Source organism: Melanotaenia boesemani, chromosome 13 (assembly GCF_017639745.1).
Source record: "Melanotaenia boesemani isolate fMelBoe1 chromosome 13, fMelBoe1.pri, whole genome shotgun sequence".
Taxonomy (NCBI): Eukaryota; Metazoa; Chordata; class Actinopteri; order Atheriniformes; family Melanotaeniidae; genus Melanotaenia; species Melanotaenia boesemani.
In genome coordinates, this window is record NC_055694.1 from 16640913 (window position 1) to 16663999 (window position 23087).

A 23087-nucleotide genomic window follows, 5' to 3' on the forward strand; every position below is an offset into this window, starting at 1 on the left:
ACTGGAATCCATTTACCCTCACAATAACGCACAATGTCATTTTTAGCTTTGTTTTATACATCACAATGTGTTCTGAATCCCAACATATGGACATAAAGTAAACCCTACTTCACTGTCAACATACATCTCTAAATACAGTAAGAAGCTCTGCTCCAAAAATTAACTACTGATAGTACTGAGAGAGAGCTGAAAGATTATCAACTTCAGAGACAAAATTCATGAACACACAAACAAGAAAATAGTCACCACACACAAGCATAGCTGGAAACTCACATCTTTGATTAGAAGGGCATGCAGCATGACATCAGTGAGACCATTATCCTGCAGGGAAGAGAGCAGGGATGGCTCCTGGAACACAAAAACCGTCACCACCTCTGTTGCTAAAAGCACAGAGGAAAAAAGAGGAAATCATAATCCAGAACGATAAAGTTCAAATCACATTGTTAATAAAGCAGACATTAGCTGTGTTAATATGGAGCACTTTAGATCCGATTGAATGTCCAATCAGAATAAAAATATGTCATGTAAACATGTCAGTTAATCCAATTGGCCTCGATTGGAAAGAATTTTCTATCTGATCGAGAGCATTGGTTTAAAACCTTTTTCACAATTGGATCAGCAAAAAAAAGAAAAAAAAAAACATGTATATACTTATTCTGATCTGTATGTTTCTCCGCATGCATGCTGCCCACATAGGGGTTAATGAGGTTCAGAGAAGACTTGAAAAATGGCGACAGCAAAACAAAGTGGACTGTGGCGAATGCAACATTTTTATTTAAACCGAAAGAATTAGGGTTTTATTGAGCATTTCAATGGCACTGCACACATCAAAGGTGCTATGACTGTTTTAAATCTGTCCATCATGTAAATACAACTTATTGGATCAGTTTATCTAGCTTCCATGTCAGCTGGAATGTCTGATCATTGATTTGAATCTGATAGATAAAATATTATGTATGTAAACTTAGCTACTGACATCAGCTACACATCCAAGTAAACATGAAACATAACTAGGATTTATATAACCAAGTTTGAGTCAACAACTGAAAATAAGCTGTTTTTTTTAAAGTTCTGTGTACTCACCTAATAGGAAAAGTGAAGGGCCATAATATTCCGCATTACTGATGATGTGCTTGAGTGAGGTAGGCAGGGACCCATCCATTACTGAAAAACAATTAAAGGTAAGGCACCAAGTACACATGAACAGCAAAAATTTATGTAGTGAAATCTACAGAGCTTCAGGAAACAATCTATGCGGATGCTGACTCCATATAAAACCAATTAATGCTCAATCTTTTATTTATGAAATAAGAGATAATACCAGTGACTCACCATGGCGAATGCCATCAGAAAAGGCAGGGTCCTGGATGGCTTTCTTTAAGAAATTTAACATTGATTTCAACAGAGCAGCCCTCTGGGGGATACACTGCATACCTGTAGAGAAAATGCCAGAAATAAGAGTGAGTTAAAAAGTGACAAACATTTCTGTGTTTTGAGTCCCTGTCTTGTGTCTACCTGCACGAGGTGCATTAGCAGAGCTGCTCTGTGCTCGGTGGTCTGACTCTGGTCTGGAACCAGAAGTTGATGGTCCAGGGCTGCTCTCCATGGCAACTTCTGACACTGTGAAAAACCATTATGATGGTGAATTGGCAAAAACAAGAGTGTTGATGGTACTGAGAAAAACCATACAACTTAAAAATATTAACACCTTAAAACACATGTCCTAAGGACTTCAGAGACAATACTAATACTCAGGATGCACTTTTGCTTCCAAAAATGTCCAACTTTATCATGGCATATGTTCTAGCTAATTGATGTGTTTACATGCCATAATTATTTGTCAGATGAACACTTATAATGGCACTCCCTTTTTTTTTTAACATTCTAGTTCTACTAAATTTAGATTTGGCAAATGTGGAGGTCAGTAAAATACACAGGTCTCACTGTTGCATTTGTGATACAACTTCTATGCCAACTAACATGGTGAATTACCATGCAGTTAAATGAGATACAGTTTTGTTAATTCATACTTTTGTGTTGTTTCATTATAATCAACTGCTCTGATGTGTGCCAAAAAATGATTCCATCAATGTCAAATCCACCTGTAGGCCTGATCCCACAACAGGACATTGAGTTTGACGCAAACTGTTTCATTTGCTATAGTCTTTCTAGTTTTCTAGACCATGTTAAAATACTATTATCAAAGTGTTGAAAATGTTTTAACCTACTCTCCATATCTGTGTCCATGTCCTCAGACTCCACAGTTGCACTAGGCCTCTGGATCTTTGGCTTGATGACAAAAGGGCACTCTTTCCGTGACAGGTCAACCTCATGCTATGCAAAAGATAATGATTGAGAGGAATGAGTAAATTCAAAAGGTTTAAATGAATGATTAAGCATTCCCATCAGGAATAGAAGAAAAACTGCGTAACTCACCTCTAGCCTGCAGATGAAAATTGAAAGGCCGCTGTGGGACTGAAAGGCAGCCATGTCGAGGTTGGTGATGAGGTCCACAACCCGCACAGCTCGCGTCACAAAGGTGATCTGGTCCTGCTCATCACCCAAGAACTTGATCACCTATGAAGCAACATACAATTCATGTGTTAAAAGCAATAACTAGGATAACTCATGACATTCTTATAAGATCTCGATATACCTTTAGAAGGGCTTCCATCATGCCACAAGACACGAGGGCTTCCCCTCCAGCATCATAGCTAGCCAGGTGGTAAAGGAATGAGAACAGTGCTGTTGCAAACTGGTGTGGGTATGGCTCCATCAGAGGATCTAATAAATGGTAATCAAAGGACAAGAATTAATTTACATTTTCCTAGTTTCTTTCACATACATTAAGTCTTAAAGTAAACAATTAAAAAAACATTCTCACCAATCATTGCCTGTATACAGTTACGAACCAATACAGGCAAGAAGCCGTGATAGGATGCTGTGCCAGTGCAGTCGATGATGTTGGAAAGCTTTGGTGTTCTCTCCAAATGGACAATTGAAGTTAAAGTGCGCAAAGATGCTGCCTTGATGTCCTGACAAACAAAAGGATAAATACATTTCAGAGGAAAAACATAAAGACCACAAGAAACGATTGCTATTGCTTTACAACTGAGAAACATACTAAAAAAAAAGAAAAATGACTCTACCCACATATTCAAAATCCACAGCTAGTGCGGCATATATATTTAGTGTGATAACCTAGTTATTAAGCCAAAATAGCAAACCAATTTCTTACCACAAGCTGTTTGTCTGTAATCTGCAAGACATCCACCAGCTCCTCTATCAAGCCATTGTACAGAATACTGTTGGCTGACTCTTGGAGTGCATTTGAATAAACTGGAAAGAAACAGAAAAGTCAAAAAACAAAACTGTTTTGCTCAAAGTGTAAACAATTAAGTGAGAAGCTTCTACTTACCCAGTATAGAGATAGCATGCAGTCGGGCTTGCACGGCTTGTAACCTCTTCTTGTGATTTGAGAACCCATGGGCAAGTCGAATATGTGTGAACAGTAGGGTCTGCTTGTCCTTAGGGATGTTGTACATCACCGTCAGTGACTCCATGATCTCAGATGGACTTTCTGAAATCTAAGAGGCACAAAATGTCATGCAAAAGAACTGGAACACATAGCATAGCCTCTTCACTTTTAATGGCAATTCTAATTTGACTGTACCTTATCAAGCTGCTCGATATGGATATAGTGTAGTGTGTTACTACTCGACTGCTGGGAAAATAAGGGTTTGAACAGGATTAGGAAGATGTTAAACCATTAAAAATGGTAATTCAAAAATGGCTATAATTCAATGCTAGCTATGATAAATGTTTTGTTTTTACCTTTCTTTCTACTTTGACCTCTGGGCCTGGTTCAGCGTAAAACTCAAAGTGCAGTGTGGTGGCACTGGGAGGATACTTCTGCTCATGAACCAAGAGGGAGCAGTGGAGAAGAGAATTTTGAAAATAGTTATTCAAAATAATCAAAGCAGTATTCCACTATCAGTAGTTAGTTGATAAAAGCAGTTATCGAACATCACCCTACAAAATTCATACCATCATCGGTAGATCCCTGCAGCATTCAGCAAGTCCAAACCCATTTTCCTTCCCACCCCAACTCTGCAGAAGACAACATAGAAATGTAACAATACAACTCTTTTCCCAGAGGCAACTAGAATCATAGCAATAGGAAAACATGAGCATTAAATAAACCTCAGCCAGGTGTTGCAGACGGGCCAGAAGAGGGGTCCTTTTATCAGATCCAAGTCTTGTGATATAGTTGGAACGCTTACTGAACACATAGAGTAGGTTCAGCACAGACAGGACCACTTGCATGTCACATGATGCTAACAAGGTGGTTAAGTGCTGTAAAGGGATGAAAGTAGAAAGTTTGTCAAGTTTGTCGTTTTTTCTTATGTAACATAACCAGTTAAGGAAAACACAAGAGAGACCAATACCAGCTCACCTCTATGGAGCTGTACAGATGCCTAGAGAAACTATACTCAATGAGCAGAGCTGTGAAGTTGAGCACTGCCAAAAGCAAGGCTTTAAGCTGTCCATTGTCTGGACGGTCACACACTAGCAGCCATGACATATTCTCCACTGTCTGGCCTGCATCACATAGAATGCCATCAAAGCGATCCAGCAGATCTACCCAATGGTAGAGCTCACACTGTAAAGAGAGGGAAAAAATAAATAAAACAAGTGATCAGTCTACTATCAGCTTAAATATCATAGTCCTTAAACAAAACTGACTTTTTACAAATAGACTGAGAAAAACAATGATTTTGCTCTGGCAAAATAGGCATTTATATATACTGAATGTAAACCCCTGTGGTTGGCAGTCTATTATTCATTTAATGGTCAAGAAAAGGGCAACATTATACATATACTTCCTATGCGGACGCATCAGTATCTGCTTTTCTACGGCTGTATGCAACGTTCTTGGCAAGTGAATATTTTAGTCCCTCCAGTGAAGTAGATATTAAATGCCAATTCAAAATGCTTATATAAACATGCCAAGTCTATGTATCAGAAGTTAACACTTATCCTTAAGACATGTGTGAAATTACTTTTACATTAGTGTAAGTGTATGCATGTATTTATCTATGTATGTTGATAGACTGATCCTCATCCCCTTTCCTACAAGACAATTCTTTATTACAAACTGCTTTATAGAAGCCATGATCAACAACAAAAATCACAGTAAATGACCACAATATACATCTCTCATCCTGCGTTCATACTGATTTGTACAAACTATGCAGTTAAAAACTAGATGATACACAACACAGCTGCCTTAGGAATTAGAGTACATTTTTATATTTAATCTGTTAACCTGGAATTTCACTAGTTTCATCAAGAAAGTTGTGAGCACAAGCAAGTCCAATGTTTGACTTTTATGGAATATTAACCAAACATAAAGAATAAACTGACAATTTGGTGTTAAAACAGTCTACATAGTGCATTACTGAAGTATGGTTTACAGAAACATGTACATGAGAGTTTTTGTATTAGAGGAAAAAACTGAAGGAAGAACCTTTCCTTTGGACCTTACCTTGCCAATATTCCATGTCTTGATGTGCTGCAGTTCAACCAATAGTTGTTCATCACTGCATGCCTTGAGTTTCTCTATTAGAATCCTACAGTCTGCAGGCTGTTGGTTGAGAAGACGCAAAAAAATAAGTAAATAAATAAATAAAATAAAAAAAATACAGTCAAGCAGAGCTCATAAACCACCCATGCTTTCCTTTCCATAATAGCATAGCAGTGTGAAAGTGTGACACACAAATGTAAAGGAAGCAACCTAAACAAAAACATATGAATACATCAAAGTTGCAATCACATTGGCCCACAATATGTTCTAGAGTTTGGGAGCTGGAGTAAACCATTCACATCCTCTAGTGAGATGTGTAGCACACTAAAATGCTTGGTTCAACACTGATCATAATAGTAGACTAACAGACAGAAGTCTAACAGTTTTGTGACCACAAGTTACAATTTGAAAAACTACTTTAATCTTATTATTGCTTAAGTGGCAGACTGTTATGGCAAAATGCCATGGGCAGCAGAAATTTATCACACAGGTCATCCACTGCATGGGTATTTTTTGTGCTTTTACAGTTGTCAAATAATAATAATAAAAGAAAAAAATAAATTGTTGAACAGAAAGTAAACTGGCAAAAAAGGATCTTTTGGTGACCTGCGCCTATTGTTGTTAATATAAGGGGACTCAGTTCAGCTGGGGGTGCAACATTCTTCCAGACTGAGATTGTGCTCATGCAGCACTGATGGAGGAACCAAACAAGGAAGAGTAAAACTCATTCATCTATAGCAGGGGTGCCCAAGTCTGGTCCTCGAGATCTACCATCCTGCAACTTTTAGATGCAACCCTTCTCCAACACACCTGAATCAAATGACTGGCTCATTACCAGGCCTCTGCAGAGCTGAATGACATGCAGATGACATCTGATTCAAGTGTGTTGGAGAAGAGTTGCATCTAAAAGTTGCAGGATGGTAGATCTCGAGGACCGAACTTGAGCACCCCCGATCTATTGGTTAATGCAGAACAACTTTGCTTTCTAGTACAGCTAAACATGGAGCTGCATCAGATCTTAGTGTTTTGGGTTTATCAGAATTTTTTTCTGAACCTTTTCAGAATTCTTCCACATCTGACCATGAGACTTTTCTCTCATGCTGGCTATCGTCACACACGTGCTTATGTTTGGGTTGTGTTTACCCGCAATGCCATACCCTGAACCCACCATGCACTATGTTTTTTAGTCTGCTTCCTGTACTTGGTTCGCTTGAAACGGACCAAGACCTACGTTTATAGGGGGGCCAAGTCTGCTTCTTTAATGTGAATCAGAATTCGTTTGCGCATTCACAATACCCCAAATGAAGCAGACTTTATGAGCAAACAGACTCAGATTTTAATCAAAAAGGCTGGTGTGAATGGACCCCAAATCTCAAACCTGCAACACATGCAGTAAGTTAAACCACTAAATGAAGTAAACATTATTATCCTGGACACTAGGAAAAACCACACGGCTAGCATACTCACAGCTTCCGTAGGAGTTTTCTTTAACTTGCTTCGGTCAACCTTCATTGTAGATAATCTCTTTTTGCCGCTCCTTTAAAAAAATGTTTATGTACATCAGAAGACAATAACAATTTTTAGTTTTAATACAGTGTCCAAGAGTTGACATTTGTAGATAACTCAAATATTAAAGTTTACACATCTGAACAACTCTCATCATAGAATGAATACAGAGTCAATACCATTAAATTAGGAATTGAAAAAATTAACTATACTTACAGAGAACTATTTGGCAACACCCATTACAAAGCATGCCCCAGTCACATTACCTGCAAAACAAAAGTTCACATGAAACTATTAACATATTCCAAGCAACATCATTCAAAACATATCTTCTAAGATACTCTACAAATTGAACAGAACTTTTACAGAGCTTTAAATAATTTGAATAAACATCCAGTTCATAAAAGGAAATATAACGAGCTATAGCATTACACACACACCTTAAAAATACTAATATGAATTTTTAAAGCACAAATAATTTACATGGTCGGTTATAGGCATCTTTCTAAACCCAAGAAACAACTATCACATCACTCGCTACAAACATAAATTAAAGGGTGACTAAAAACTGTATTGGCTTAGTTTAGCGAGATGTCTGGTCAGCAGCACAAAGCAGAGTATTAGCTACTGGCTAGCGAGCAACATGCGACACAAAGTTAATTGAATTAGGTTGGACTCCATCTCCTGAAATCCCAACACATTTTATAACACTGTAGACGCAAGTGAGATTTTAAACATTATGTTACCTTTTATATGAGTGGCCATCGCTAACTCTACCCAATTAGCGTCAAGTCAAGTTACAACTAACTCGCTAACAAGCTAACGCTACCTTAGCTAGCAGCATAATGTTAATCAACCAAAAGTTACCAGACCAGTATTCACAGGCCAAATTCCAGTTTCCAGTCACATATAATACAGGAAACCTTGGCGACTATCAAGCAACACGTCTAACAAAACAAGGCACACCGGAAAGCTTGACGTAGTGATGAAATCGATCAATAACGTTTGCTGCGGAGACATTAACCCTTGACCAGCTAATACCAAGCTACCGGTAACATTAGCAGACGATCTTCCCTCGAAATACCAATCTGCTACACATAACAAAACTTAAACAAATCGAAAACAATCCTCGTATGTTATCAACAACCAGCATCTGAAATGTAACCGATATAAATAAGTCAGTTTTTACTGTTTGTGCCCCAGCTGTCAAACCATATCTCAGATATTCACCCTCCTCTCCTGTCCGGACTTTAGACTAATTTAGGTCGGGGTTCCACAGGCCTCGTAAGAAGCCCGCACTTCCAAGTCCTGCGGCGTCCCCGCTCTAACCTAAAAACGAAACTATAAACAGCATTTGGCAAGCAGCGGCAGTGACCCAGTTGTCTGTAAAATACCTGTAAAGGGAAACGCCACTTTCTTAAGATTCGGTTTCCCCGTTTTCACGGTTAGACAGTGGGGGCACGCGCCAGCTAGCTAAACAGCTAGCTATCGTTGGTTGAGCAGCAGGCAGAAATGCATTATAACTCGCTGAATCATTCTCGGACTGATCTAACGTTACACTGCGAGTTTTGTTTTAAATTTTCTTTCGAGCAAACGGACTGTCGGCTACTCAGTTAAATGAAAAAAATGTGCTCATCCGTCAGACGTACAACTGTATCCGCGCCTGTTTTCATAGTTCATAGGCATTAGCTGCTGGCACAGTCATCATGACTTCGGGTAGTGTGCAAAAAGTGAATAACGTTACTGTTGGGAATGAGTAGCCACCGATGTGGTATTCGATGCGTATTAATATGGGGCAACGGCCCGCTGTGGAATGCATTACCTTAACACGGTATGAAGTTCAACCGTCCACCACCCAACAAATGAACAAAAAAGAAAGACTGTGTCTTCAAAATCCTTACAACTATTTTACTTGTCTCTAATCTCCAACAACCTTGAATCTCACTATGGTACTTCAATATTATCTCACAGGAAATAAATGCCCAGCTGATTATAAACAGTGGAGAGGAAAAAAAACAAAAAAAAACAAAAAAAAAAAAACAAGCTCGAATAATATTGCATGAAATAACAACAACGGAAGCTATCTCCATAATATACACATAACCAAATCTCACACATAAAAGGGATATAAATTCAAACTGGAACAAACTTATGGGTAAAACCATCAAATAACTAAACCCAACACTTAAAATTCAAAAGATCATTGCAGCTATTACAAATAAGGAGTTGGCCACTTTGACCAGATATGAGCCATACCCGAAGTGAAATTAAATCAAGTAGAAAATAAGCTATTTTATTTTGTTTACAGCTAGCCCAATTAATCTACATAAACAGGTTTCCAAAGATGGACAGTTAAGTATTTTATTATTTTTACTTCAAAGATCATTCAGATCACTTCAAAGATGTTATGAAGTACACACAAGGTTGTGCCATTTTTTAATATTATCATAAATTATTTTTGAGGTGAAACAATTTAATGTAATTCATAACAAATTATCACTATTACTGCTATTACAAACACCATTAAATCTAAGACAATTGCTACAACATAGCCTTGAAAAATATGCAGTTGATGGAAGCTGATGTGTTTGAAGTTAAGGAATGTCATACAAAGCTTTCTCTCATTTGAAGGAACTTGAATGAATATTATTTGGTCAAATATGAAGCATCAATCTCTCCTCATTGCTGGCACAAATATTCACAGTTAACACCCATAAACCAAACCCAACTGCACTCACTTATCACTTAGTGCCAACATATGGATGGAATTAAATATTTGCGTGATTTGCCAAACATAGTTGTATTTGATCACAACTCTTCATGACCTACAAGTTTATGACATAACTACCAAAAATGTTTAAATAATTCTGAAATACGGTTTTTTTTAAATACCAAACACAGCTTTAAAAGTTATCCATACTATATTGCATGTCTTTTGATAAATTGCAAATACTGCTGTGCGTTTGAACTTATTTGTCTAGCTGAACAACACATGCTTGATAAACCTAATTCAACTTAAATAATAAATATGGTCTACTTAAACCATTTCCCCTCAATGAAGAAAATATATTACAGGTACATACCAAAAACTGCTTTGGTTAAACAGCTCCACCATCCTGATCCTTGGTTTGTGATGCAGTTTATTTACACAATCTGAAAATACATAAAAAATAAATAAATAAATAAACGAGAACATACATAGAAAAAACTGTTAAGTAACTCATATTAGCAACAGTAAAACTGCAAACCCAACAACATTAATATTAGTTATGTCAATAAATGTTGGAGAAGCATTGCACAAATGTTTTAATTTTCTTATGTTTCAGGTAAAAACTAAAGCAATGTTGCCTACATTATTGTCTTATTTCAGCTAATACCGCAAAACCCTAACACCTTCTAGCTTCAGCAGCTACATAGTTTATATTTAAATAAAAAAACATCTTTGTAATACTTTTTGACTTCTTTAATATTTGTACTTGAAAATATGCTTCAACATTTAACCTTTCTTGAAACCTGTGCACGCCTTGGTTAAGTTGGTCAATGTGGTTGTAATTTTAGATATGTCTAATTATGAATAGACCATTAACGAAATTGAAAATGTGCAACATTTTACATGATGTGCATGCTGGAGTTAAGAAGATCATGATAAATCATACTGTAATTAAATTATTGCTATTCACATTGCAGTATGTACAACTGGGTGAATGGCGTGCCCAAAATTTCAAGTACTTCCCTTAGCTGAAATTATTACAAGAATGGTCGTCCCTCCCTGAACTGAAAATAGTCTGACTATTCTCATTTGATATGAGCCTCTAAAAAGATATCATATTTGAAAATCCCAGTAAACTAAACAAAAACACCATTTTCCTGAGTGATGCTTAGCGCCAGCAGCTTCTCACGTCACAGGCTTCAATCCACTGGGTTACTGCCACGCGATTGGCTGAATAGATATTTGCTAACTGTATAATTGTTGTCACTAATGTAGTGGCTTGTAAATCTAAACCAATAATAATAATAGCTGATACATGTATATACACAAACACAAATACATAACATCGCGATCCTAAACGCTTCGTGAAAACGGTGGCCAATATCAAGTCTGACAATATGAGATATTCCTTTGAATATAATGGATTTAATTCAAAAGCAACAGAGCAGCGTTTACGTTATTAGCAAACGATGTTACATATTATTCAGACTCTACACGACAATTCCAAAGTCCCACGACTGTTTTTTAGTATTAGTAACATAGATAAGCTTCAAGTTAGCTTTGTTACCTGTAACTACCCAAAAACAATTAACTTTGTTAACGCTTTGACAGTCGCTACCCACGCAGTTGAAAGAAAAAGTGTTGGAAACAACGCTAGCAAAGTTCATGGCTAGTTACATGGCGTTAGCTACCATTTACTAGCAGTTTTTGCTAACGTTTGTTATTTCGACTTCATTCAGCGTTGACGGCTAAGGTTAGCAGATCACGAAAAGTCAGGTATTCGACCTGGCAATCTCTTATAACATTTGTTTGTGTCGTTATTACCGTGAAGAGTAAACGTCCAGTGAATGACAATCAAGCTTTGACTTGTAAGAATGCACATACCTATACACATTGAACATCAGCGTGTGTATGTGTGTGGTGTGTATGTTTGAGGGCTTCGCGAGAGCTAGCTAGTTAGCAATGAGAGCTGCGCACAATGCTCTATCCATGAGATCATGGCTAAATTAAAAATGGCGGTTTACACTGCAGAAGCTCCATACTTTACCCTTAAAAAGACGCCAATTTCTGTTTTCATTTCGAATGAGGAGTGGCAGTTATCAACGTGAACTCATACGGAACAAAAAAGTATTTCACAAGGTGGGCAATATCCATGTCAACCGCCTGGAACGACCGTTTATGCTTACCTCGAATGCGTGTTACATCTACTTCTCCATCTTGCACTAGAGTGTGGTAGGGTAGTTTGGCTCTCGCGAGAACACCTGCACTTGGCGTTTTCCCAGGGCACTTCGTTGTAATAGTTAAAATAAATAATAAAAAGTCTACTGCGTTTTATATTTTGATTACATGCAGACTACTTAGTATTCCCAGTTTCATATAAACGATTCAATGTGCACACGAAAGTACACAGCAGAATTCTCGAGGATTTCTGAAAAATATAGTTTAATATGAAAGTGTATTCAAACTCAAAACAATTAGGACGGAACATTTTAATAACAAATCTGTCCACCACTTATTTGAACGGAGTGAGTTGTAGCTCAAATTGAGCAATGGAATATTTTTATATGAAAATATTACAGTAATTTGTGATAAAAACAAAAACAAAACCTGAGTATCAGAAGTTAACACTTATCCGTAAAGGTATATATAAACTGTACTTCAATGAGAAGAATTCTATAAATGTGTTTTATACAACACTATATTTGTGTATGTAAAAAAAGGGAAAACCTAAATCCCATTTTTTAAACTAAAATTGCTGTAAAAAGTTTTGAAAAGAAGCATAGTGCACACAAAACAATTAATTTTTCCACAAAATCTCACTTCGGGATCTCAAATAAATTCCATGAAAAAGGAAATTTTGCCCAAGGTAAATTTTATCTTTTCCAGGTGATACTGAAACACATGTTAAAGACACACACTTACATACCAACAAAGATAAAAATATAAACATGAACATAGGACTAAACGGATGAAATTTATCAAGGGCAACTTTTTCCAGCACACAAACAATATTACACTAACAATACAATGAAATCAGCATGACATTTACTGCATACAAATATAAAAAAGAGCTATCATGTTTATCAAGTACAGCAATGTATCATGTACAAGTTATGTTACGAAAGATTCAAAATTTGTTTTAACTATAAAAGAACTTAAATTAAAACATATATTTACATATCACTTAATATCCTGCAACATCACAATGTTTTCATTCATTTACAGCTAAGTTTTCTCCATTGTATTAAGACTAGTACATTCTGTTATAAAGCACATCTCTACATCTGACCTAAGAACCCTGCTAACATTTGGGGCTCAAAACTAGCAGGAAACTATGCTCATCTTTTTTTTTGTATGCTTTTCCAATGTAGCTTTATAAAATTACCAATATTACAAATATTTACAGTAACAACAAACACAGAAAAGGAAAACAATCTAACAATGACTAATGCTTTGTTCAGATTTTAAGTGGCTGAAAATAACTAAAGTATAGACATTGAAGATGAGAAGACCAAAACATGCTTTTGTTAAAACAGGCTACAAAAATTGAAAAATTCTGCCCTGTAAAATAAATATGTAAAACAACAAATAAAATCACATGATAACTTGCCTTGAAACTAGATGATGTAGTAGTCAGGGTGCATACAGTGGATTTTTTAATTGTTTTAAAGATTGGTGTCTTTTAACAAAGCCAGCCATCTAATATTTGTATGGTTTATGAAGCTAACTAAAGTTTAATGGAAGCCAAGTAAAATACTAGAAATACCATCTGTATTTAAATGTTTGCACATAGTTGTGTAGTATTATAGACTATACAATCATTAAAATTTACCTGACTTGAAAGTGTATTTTTCCCTTTTAAAAATGAATAAACAGTACAATGTGCATGAATAAAATTTTAAAATATAATCCTAACAAAAGAAACCATTTGAGTTAGTCAATTCATACCAAATTATGGTTTAGTTTTTCTTTTTTGCACAATTTCCTATTGTCAATGTCAAATTCAGAAATCATTTACCACTTTAAAAGGCCCTTCCAGCACACACAGCGATCTGCTTTAAGTCACAGATGTGCATCTGAAAATAACTTTATGCAAATGTAGATTACAAAGAAACAAGCTGAGTAAATTGTAAAGGACAAGACATGAGGTGGTTTTATAACAAGTGAAAAAAGTAAACAAATTTATCCAAAGTAGAAAATATATAACTATATCCATTTCCTTCAGACCTACTTCACATAGGCCTTGTCTTCAATATTTCCATTTCTTCGGCCACATTTCAAACACCTCTTACAAGAGAAGTTTGCCATTGCGGTGAATTTTCAGAATTTTTCCAAGTCTCTGTTTTGCAGTTGCAAGTCCTTTCTTGGGGCGTTTGCCTAAAACAGCGTAAAAAAAAAAAAGGGGAAAGATTAAGAACAGAGCATCAAAATAAAAGAAATACAACAAGAAATAATAACTAAGGTATGTCTGTCCCTACCTTGACCAGCTGCTGTTGTCCCCTGTGTGGCTGAACCTGCAGGGGATGCACAGTGAGAGCTGCTATTCTGAGGTGACAGGGAAGGTCTTCGAGAAGTAAGGAATACACCAGGAGCCATGGCTCCACCCCCCCTGGGGCCTCCAGGGCCAAAAGGTCCTGGTCCCGCTGTATATTCATGGTCCAACAGACTGGCAGAGTAATAATCCATCCTCCTCTCTGGGCTGACATCTGCTGCAGACTCTGGAGCAGGTGTTGGGGAGAGTGGGGCGGGTTCAGTCTGAACAGGGGGAGGAGTGACAACAGGGGCAGGAGGACGCTGCTTTTTGATGTATTTCCTTTTTGCTGGCTTTTGCTGCTCCTAAATCATAACCAAAAACAAACAAAGCCCTTCACTTTATCTATTCCACATTTTTCATTAGGCACATTCTAATGTGTTGTTTTTCCCAACGTACTTGTTGTGCCAACTTGGCAGCAGCTGCTGCCAAGCCAGTTTCTACGGAGGCAACTCTAGCCCCTTCCCTGGCTGGTCGATCTTGTTTAGGTAGAGTGGGCATCACCCTAGCTGTAAATGAAAGAATCTTGTTGAGAGATCAATCACTGGGGAGACCATAAGAAAATGTGACCTGACTTTCTGCAAAATTAAAGTCATGTACCTTTTGGGCTCCATGGTGTGTCATCCCAGTTTTTCTTTCGTTTCATCTTAGTTTTGTTGGTATGGTCCTCCTCATCAGACTCCAAAGAAGGGTAAACTTTAAAAATAATTATGACCACTGATTAATCTTTACTAAAGTAATAAATACTCATCCTTTGACTAACATTAACATGCACAGCACCAGAGATAATTTGGTGTGTTTCTCACCATAATCTGAGTCCTTAAAACAGGTTCCTAGTGTCTCTTGCTCATCTGGACTCTCTTCATCACTCAGATGACGGGCTGGCCTTTTTATTGGCCTTTTTCCAGGCCGCTGGATAACGGGTTTCTTCTCGGGATTTGCCGGCTTCTTGACCCCTCCAGTCACCCACACAGCCCTGCCACCTTTTTCCTTGACAACTCCTAATCCCTCTGTCAAGCCTCCAGAGATGGATAAAGGAGATGAAGAAGAGGAAGAGGAGGAGGAGGAAGGGGGGTTGGCCATAGAGAGCATTCCCTGGATGGCATCCCGAGTGCTGGGGGAGGCTGGGGCTTCCTCACTGACAACCAAACCAAATGACAAAGCAGTGATAAGCCATCAGAAATCTGTACAAAAATCTCATAGTACTGGTATCAGCAAATGTGGTTGAGATGCTAAACTTCCAAACACCATGACATAATTGAAACAATATATGACGCTTTTTTTTTTTTTAAATGATCTGATGCTGAAATCACTGAAGATCAAGTTGACCAACCTGAGCGCTGCAGAGTCTAAGCCTGCCACTTGCTTGCTGGCTTTTAATAAATCAAGGATGCCCCCTGCACCACCCTTCACTCCATGTGCAGCCAGTGCCTCTTCATCAGTGGTGTAGTCCTCCTGAAGCAAGTTACAGAAAATGCAACCAGTACTTTTGGAGAATAGCTGCAATAATAGCATTCTAGTGTATAATTCATTCCTCTTCCAGATAAACGGCTGTTATGGAACAAACAGGCTTACAGACTTCCTCTAATGAAAATTCATTAGTCATGGCAGTAATTTTTAAACTGACACTTTTAGCTTTGAGGAATTTGTCTCCATAAAGCCACAAGTTCAATCTGACTCAACAGGGGAAATACTGTGAAAAAGCAGTTAATATGTAACCAGCATGACTTGTGATAAGCTGTGACCAGTAAAGCACTAAGAATCAAGTTGAACTTCATATGTTTTTCATTAAAAAGTGTAACAAGACTAAACTCAAAACCAGAACCGGGTTGTAAATTAAATCCAATGAAAGCTGCATCCTGCTAAAACATATGTAAAAAAAAAAATCTTTTCTTTTTTTTTTTTGTATTTACTGATGCTGACCGAAACATTTTAATAACAGTATGCTGAATTAGAAGTACAAGTCATGATTTGTGGGTTGATAATAAAAACGCACCTCAATGTCAAAGTCTACCTCTCCTGGCTCTCTGATGCGATTAGGGTCAGAACAGGGTTTAGCTCTTGGGAGCTTCCTTGGAAGACCTGAAGAAACAAACACCGTTAGATGACAATAGCTTTGCAACTGTGAAACCATGCATCTAAACAAGACTATATCTAGTAATACTTTTGTTTAAAATTAAATGCTAACCACTTAGTTTCTTTTTCTTGCTAGGTCCAGCAGCCTTGCGTCGTGGAGGGGGGGTCTCGTCAATTTGCAACTCATCTTCAGATTCCAGGTCAGAAAGACTGGATCCCTCTGTGGCAAGATGTTTGTAGTTTCCAGCACTTCCTGCACCATTACTGCTACTGTTTTTCTTACTAAGAGCAAAGAAATAACAGGTTTAAAAAAAAAAAAAAAAACATGTCAACATTTTATTAGATAAGAAAACCAACAAGTTTCCTTAAAATGGGTTGAATGCTTACCCTTGGATTTTTCCATTGGTCAGGACAAGTTTCAGTTTGCTTTTGTTAAGTTTCCCTTCAAAATCCTCTAATGGCAGCTCCAACTGTATGGAGAAATAAGTATAATAAGTACAATTATGACAATGTAAAAAGCAATAAAATGATTCTCCTCAGTGTTTGTTAACTCCATACTTTGCTCTTTTGTTTGGACTTGCTGGGTTGAAATTTCTTGAGTGTATGTTTGGTATGGATCTCAATGAGGTCAAGTTCAGCTGCTTCTGCCTTAAGAACACCCTTCTGACTCTTCTTTTTGTTTCCTGTGGTCCCAAGGCTACCCAACACCTCCTTGGGCTTGAGTGCTTTCTTTTTTCCAGGGGGGCGTCCAGAGTTCTGAGAAGAGCTCAGTGGAGTTTTAGAGAGTGGTGCACCAGGAAACTGAGGTCCAGTGCGACCAATGCTCTGCTGAAATATATCCTGGAAAAAAAACGCAAACAAAATCAAGTACAGTTTAGTCAGTAACACGAAGAAAAGGGTGTTTTCGGTTTTTCCCCTTGTATTTCTAATTTTTACCTCAACGAGACGAATCTCTTTGGCCAGATCCTTCACCAGGGTTTGAGTGTTGATGGTCTCTGGAATCTCCACTTCATGCTCTGCTAAGGCCTGAGGCATAGAAACAGCACAAATGAAGAACAGGGATTAAAATGCAAATAAAAAGGATAAAATAGAACAATAAAAACTGCTATAAATTCCCTCAAAGGAGCTATAAGAAATTTTAAAATAAGTATGTGTAAAGGGTAAAAGATTAATCATGTCAGGAACAAGGTTGGAATTTGAAGACAGAAAAACAGTTTTACAAATCTTCTGAAAGTCTACATCACTCCTTGATAGTTTTGACAGAAACAAAAAGGTGAAAAAAACAATTTAGAGTTTAGAGCAAAGTTATTTGATACCATTTCCTGAAGCAGACTCACAACTTCCTGGACTTTGAAAGTTTTAAGAGTCAACACAGTACACGTAATCCCTTTCTGACCTACATGTAATTTTATAACAAAAAAAAAAAAAAAGAGACTAATTTGCAAGCTTCAAAAGGTGCTGAAGGGCGTTTTCATTCAACTGGGTGCCAAGCTGATCGATTTCAGTTGTAGCACATACCTAAGCAAACTGAAAACTGGCTGTAGATTTACATTTATTAGACAGACATATGCTTCATATTAATGTTTACATTAACCCACTCAAAGATATTATTTCCATATCTGGCTGATTTTAAAGTTGGAAATTGAAGTCAATGTTTAAGATAAAATATATATATATATTATGCAATATTGTTAAAAAAAAACCAAAACACACATGTTAAGTAAAATAAAATTTGTTGCTGCTTTTTTGTGGTTTTCAGTTGAGCATGTAAATCCATTGGGGGGGGGGGGGGGGGGGTAATTCCTACATTTGGACATATCAGACACAACTTCTTAGAAAAGAAAGTAAGTACTGAAACAAAGAAAGAGGATAGGGGCAAAAATAATAACCAAAAACTGAAAAAGAGATAAATGAGTACATTTTACCTCTTTACGTGTCCAGCTGCGGAAAGCATTGTTCAGGGCTTTAGCTCCATGAACAAGATAACTGGCAGGGTGTCTGCGATTTTCTCTCAAACCTTAGACAGAATAACACAGAGGTTATATATCACATTAACAGTAAACACATGCCACCCAAGGAGCTCACTTGAAAACAAACTTGCTTATTAAGAAACAAAGAAATACCTCACCTCTGAACGTGTCAAGAAGATGCTTCCCAGCATACCAGCATACACTCTCAAAGTTGGGAAATCTAAACAAGTCAGCTGTACTTAATCTCTTCTCTATTTCATATGCCCTAAAAGTGACACCAAAGTACAAGAAAAGTCAAATAACTGTAACCCAAAACATGCAGACAACCTAACAAGTAGTTAAGCAGCCCTTTCACATTAGAGTTTCTACTATGCCTTTTGTATTAAAAAAGAGACTAATTAAAAAGGTGGCAGAAATAAATGTCAAAAATATACATAAAAAACAGTGATAACACAAAGTGAATGCAGTAGCAAATACTTTGCATGAAAATTAGGTTCAATATATATATATTCAAATATATGGGAAAATGGCACAGGACAAGCAAATGTCTGTCTCAAAAGAAAGAACATTAATATTTAAGGCTGATAAATTGGACAACCTTTAAAAATAAATGCATAAAATTACACAAAATTATTTTTCAATTACCCTTTCATTTTGTTTTGCCTTTGTAGTCTAGTCATAAGGTCATGTTCACAAGAATTGTTCTAATTTGAATAAAAACAATTCAAAAGTGATAGAATAATATTTATATTGCAAGTCTTGAGAAAAACACACCGCAGTTGCATGTCAATATTGAGGCTGTGCAAGAAGTTTCCTCCAAAGGCCAAACAATCCACTGGAGTCAGCACAGCATGAATCCACCCTGGAAAACAAACACATAGCTAAAGTGTTACTTGACTTCATAAATCTCCACATAAAGTCAAGTACATTTGCACGTAAATGTTGCTCTTCAGTCGTTTTGAATATCTGTCATAACTATTTAGACAGGGCTTTGCACATTTTGGAAACAGCTTTTCTACAATAGGTTATGAAGCATAATATATTTTTTTAATTTCACTGTGGTCCTGTAGTGTATGTAGGGAACCAGACTAGCAAACAGATGTTCGCACAATTGCTTAAAACACATACAGTGATAAATTATTATTCCATATTGTTCTTATAACTAACAAAACATATACACATGCACATATACATATATATATATATATATATATATATATATATATATATATATATATATATATATATATATATATATATAATTCCTACCTGTTGGTATGAACAGGGTGTTTCCTTGTTTAACAGAACACTTGTAACACATATCAACCTGGTCTCCAAAGAACATTTCATTCTGGTTAGATGAGGAACTCCATCGCTCAAAAAGTGCCAGGTTGGCTGGGGTGGGAGAAATCAGGTAGAAGATTTTCTCGCCCTGAGTAACAACAGAGAGAAAAGCTTAAAAATTACAGGTTTATTTATTTAAAAGAAAACCTAAAACTAAACTTTGATCTCTCTCAAACATGACCTAAAATATTTGCCCTCTCACCCTCAGGACATGGTACCATACTGATGTGCCTCCAAAGTCGATATGAAAGTCTGTGTAGCTATCTTTCACTCCCATCAGACAGTATTTCTGCACATTGGGACGCTCAAAAACAGACTCTTCAGGCCACAGATTCTCCACCCATGACAGTTTCCTTACAATCTTTGGAGTTTCCACCAAGTTTGAGAGTCTAAAACAAGTTAAAGGCATATCCTTAGTAATTAGCACATTATTTTCATTAGACCAAAGCTTACACAGTTAGGCTTAGTCTATTTTTGTAAAGAAGCAGCATTAAATTCAATTTTTATTACTAATACAAAAACTGCATTCAGTGTAGTCAATATCTTTGGGTACCTGGTATCAGAGAACTCAAGGCTGATCACATTGAGCACTTTGTCTCTGTTAGGGCTGTTGTAGTATTCAACAAAGTCCCCCAATCGCATCTTCAGATCACATTGCCGAGGCACATCAATCACATCAATCTCTTTGTCTGAACCTGCGATTCAATTTTTAGAAAGTGCAGATAAATCAGTAACCGAAAAAATAAAAAAGTGTAATTTCTCCAGAATGTACATAAAATACTAAAGAACAGTAGAGAGTAATGTGCCAAAACAAGTGCTTAATATATAAAACCTTTACCGATGTAGTGCTCTACATCACTAACGTTGAATGATGATGGAGGAAGGGTCATGCCTAAGCCATCCCGCCTCAACACCATGACTGGAACACTGAATGAGTGCTCTTCCAGAAACTCAACGGTCAGCTGTGCTCCTGAAGGCTTTAGCAAGACTTCATCTGCACTGTATCCACACACAGATAGCACAAGAACTATTGTATTATCAACAAAAAACATGTTAAAACAGAGAAGGCATCACAGTTTTATGACTGAAAGATACATTCTTAACTGAAGAAAGGAAATACCACCATCTGTATGAGATCAATAATAGTGGAAAATACACATTCGAAGGAAGGAAGGAAGGATGGATGGATGGATGGATGGATAAAAATTGAAAAAAATTCAATTAAAATGTCTAAGGTTTTAATCTCACTTTTAGTTGTTAAAACAGTGTACGGTGCTCACTATAACCAATATACTACAGCTTGGAAATAATCAGTGTATATTAAAGATTGTGAATAATACGCTTCAGACATCACCAGACAAAAATCTTACTTCGGGAAGGTACGGCTCCGTAGCTCCCTAACAAACTGTGGACTCCCAGTCTTAACAGGTCGACTTGGATCTCTTCCTACAGCTGCGTTTCCCTCTGTCTGCTTATTGCCTCCACGACGTTTGCGCACTGAGAAAACAGAAACAGAAAGCAATTCACTAAATAACTTAATTAATTAAAGTAATGACTACAAACCCATCGCTCTGTTTCACTGCATTGTATGTCTCTCTGCACCACAACTGTCTAATAAATGGCAAAAATAGAAAATAAAAATGAAGAAAACTTACTGACAGATGGCCCATGGGTGACCTGACAGTTAGGGCAGTGATACAGGTCAATTTCTGCTGCTTTATCCTCCTCTACTCCAACACAGCTACACAGAAACACACATACCATACAAAGAATTCTGAGCAAGTCCAATGGTTTAATGATTTATGCGCACAATGCTTGTTGTAGTTCTTAAAATTACACAATGAGTTAAACACAGAATAACATCAAGTATAAGCATAATGTGTGAAATTCACTGCAGAACACAATAAACAAATTCTTAAAATATCCCACCTTCCATGAAACCAGTCTTGACAAATGTCACATTCGATCATGAAGCGTGTCACATCATAGGGCAGGCGACACAAACAGTATACTGGCACTGATGCCATATTGAGTGCTTGAGTGTAAAATGTTGATGAAACTTGCGTTGAAGGAAAAAAAAAAAAAAAGTCGAGAATATTTGACCAGCTAAAGGCTTAATTTACCACGTAATTAATCACACGCAATTAACGTTACAACTAAACTCTTGGTAATGTCACTTCACTTCCAGATTCCCGTTAATGACGGACATGTCCGCTGGGATTCACCTGGAAACCTGTTAAGACAAACCAAAACAAAACAAAACAAAAAAAAAAAACAATTAGTAGCCGGCCACTGGATATAACAGGCACTGCATCCTCATTAGTTATGAGTTGAAACCTGCTCCTGTCATATAAGGCAGGTTCAGTCAGCTAGCAGATGAAACTTGTTTCCTTTCAGTTGTATGAAATTAAGTCTTTAAATGACATCGTTAGTTATCAAAACAATTTATATGAGCTAAATACTGACATATAAGTAAAGCATACCTTAATGCCTTTGTAGAATTGAATAAAAATAATTTACTTCCGATTACTTTTTGAAAACATTAGCAAGTTCTAACGTTAGCTGTCTGTTTGTAAACATGCAGGGGAACGTTAGATGACTTGAACAGCAAGTAAGCTAATGTTAGCCAACTTAGCATGCGATGTAGTTAGCCAACAATATATAAGAATACGTAAACTTGCACCACATTTACTGCAGTAATTGTATATTTCAGACGTGCAATACACATTTCATTAAGCTAAAACACTGGTTTAATTCTTGCAAAGAAACCTCCTCTAATAGCTAGGATGGCATTTAACGCATGCAACTCACCGAACTGTAGCTCTGCAGCTGGGCCAAGCATTGAAAATCGGTTGTAATCCCTACGCAAGCTCGGGGGAAGATGCGGCCTTATTATGCAACGTCAATTATTGACAATTTGCCAAGCCACATTTTTGTTTATCAACTCAGTAATACTAAAATATAAAGGCCAGGACCAGATGTTAACAATAGAGCAGAAAATTAAAATCTGAAGCGATTCTAAACAACCACAATAACTAAAAACAACAGCGTATTTATCTGCATCAACGCCATTTCAAAGGGGATAACGTCAGACCGTTGTTCGCTCATGTCTGCCGTCAAAGGAACAATAAAGTTGTGGAGTGACATTATGAAAAAAAAAAAGAAAGAAAGAAAAAAAATCGAAGAACTTCTTACCAAAGATTGTCTGAGCATAAAGAAAGTTACTCTAAATTAAGCAACGAATGAATTAATCAAATAAATAAATAATCATACAAGCATAGTTACATAGTTAGATAAATGGTCAAAGAAATGATTCCGAATAGATTAAGTTACAAGAATCTAGTATTACCCAAAATATGGTTT

General features: G+C 36.9%; 2 protein-coding genes across 11 annotated transcripts in view; both read right to left on the bottom strand.

Annotated features, from left to right (window-relative positions):
* Positions 1–12059, bottom strand: part of huwe1 (HECT, UBA and WWE domain containing E3 ubiquitin protein ligase 1) — a 47599-nt gene extending 35540 nt beyond the window's left edge. For 5 of the 10 annotated variants that reach the window (XM_042004442.1, XM_042004446.1, XM_042004445.1 and 2 more), the window contains exons 1-20: positions 11990–12059; positions 10177–10246; positions 7310–7359; positions 7055–7124; positions 5549–5647; positions 4457–4663; positions 4204–4356; positions 4048–4110; positions 3835–3912; positions 3674–3724; positions 3419–3587; positions 3239–3339; positions 2885–3035; positions 2657–2784; positions 2437–2577; positions 2229–2334; positions 1516–1620; positions 1333–1434; positions 1084–1164; positions 274–380 (exon numbers count right to left, since the gene is read on the bottom strand). In XM_042004442.1, coding sequence (XP_041860376.1) covers positions 274–380; positions 1084–1164; positions 1333–1434; positions 1516–1620; positions 2229–2334; positions 2437–2577; positions 2657–2784; positions 2885–3035; positions 3239–3339; positions 3419–3587; positions 3674–3724; positions 3835–3912; positions 4048–4110; positions 4204–4356; positions 4457–4663; positions 5549–5647; positions 7055–7099 — 1887 coding nt within the window. In that variant the 5' untranslated portion in view covers positions 7100–7124; positions 7310–7359; positions 10177–10246; positions 11990–12059. Of the gene's footprint in view, positions 1–273; positions 381–1083; positions 1165–1332; positions 1435–1515; positions 1621–2228; positions 2335–2436; positions 2578–2656; positions 2785–2884; positions 3036–3238; positions 3340–3418; positions 3588–3673; positions 3725–3834; positions 3913–4047; positions 4111–4203; positions 4357–4456; positions 4664–5548; positions 5648–7054; positions 7125–7309; positions 7360–7839; positions 7857–8487; positions 8744–10176; positions 10247–11850; positions 11870–11989 lie in introns of those variants that run through there. The other 5 variants (XM_042004447.1, XM_042004441.1, XM_042004438.1 and 2 more) reach the window with 4 other exon arrangements.
* Positions 12060–12218: 159 nt separating this feature from the next.
* phf8 (PHD finger protein 8) lies at positions 12219–22823 on the bottom strand. Its single transcript, XM_042004208.1, has 22 exons — positions 22536–22823; positions 21654–21957; positions 21380–21465; positions 21095–21221; positions 20563–20723; positions 20278–20419; positions 19927–20113; positions 19650–19812; positions 19155–19242; positions 18539–18645; positions 18336–18427; positions 17347–17436; positions 16969–17250; positions 16798–16880; positions 16523–16692; positions 16331–16416; positions 15668–15789; positions 15141–15472; positions 14935–15030; positions 14734–14843; positions 14282–14639; positions 12219–14180 (listed from the first exon to the last, which is right to left on the bottom strand). Exons 2-22 carry the CDS (start codon positions 21749–21751, stop codon positions 14092–14094), a joined length of 3069 nt encoding a protein of 1022 aa, XP_041860142.1. The 5' UTR covers positions 21752–21957; positions 22536–22823; the 3' UTR covers positions 12219–14091.
* Positions 22824–23087: the final 264 nt, after the last annotated feature.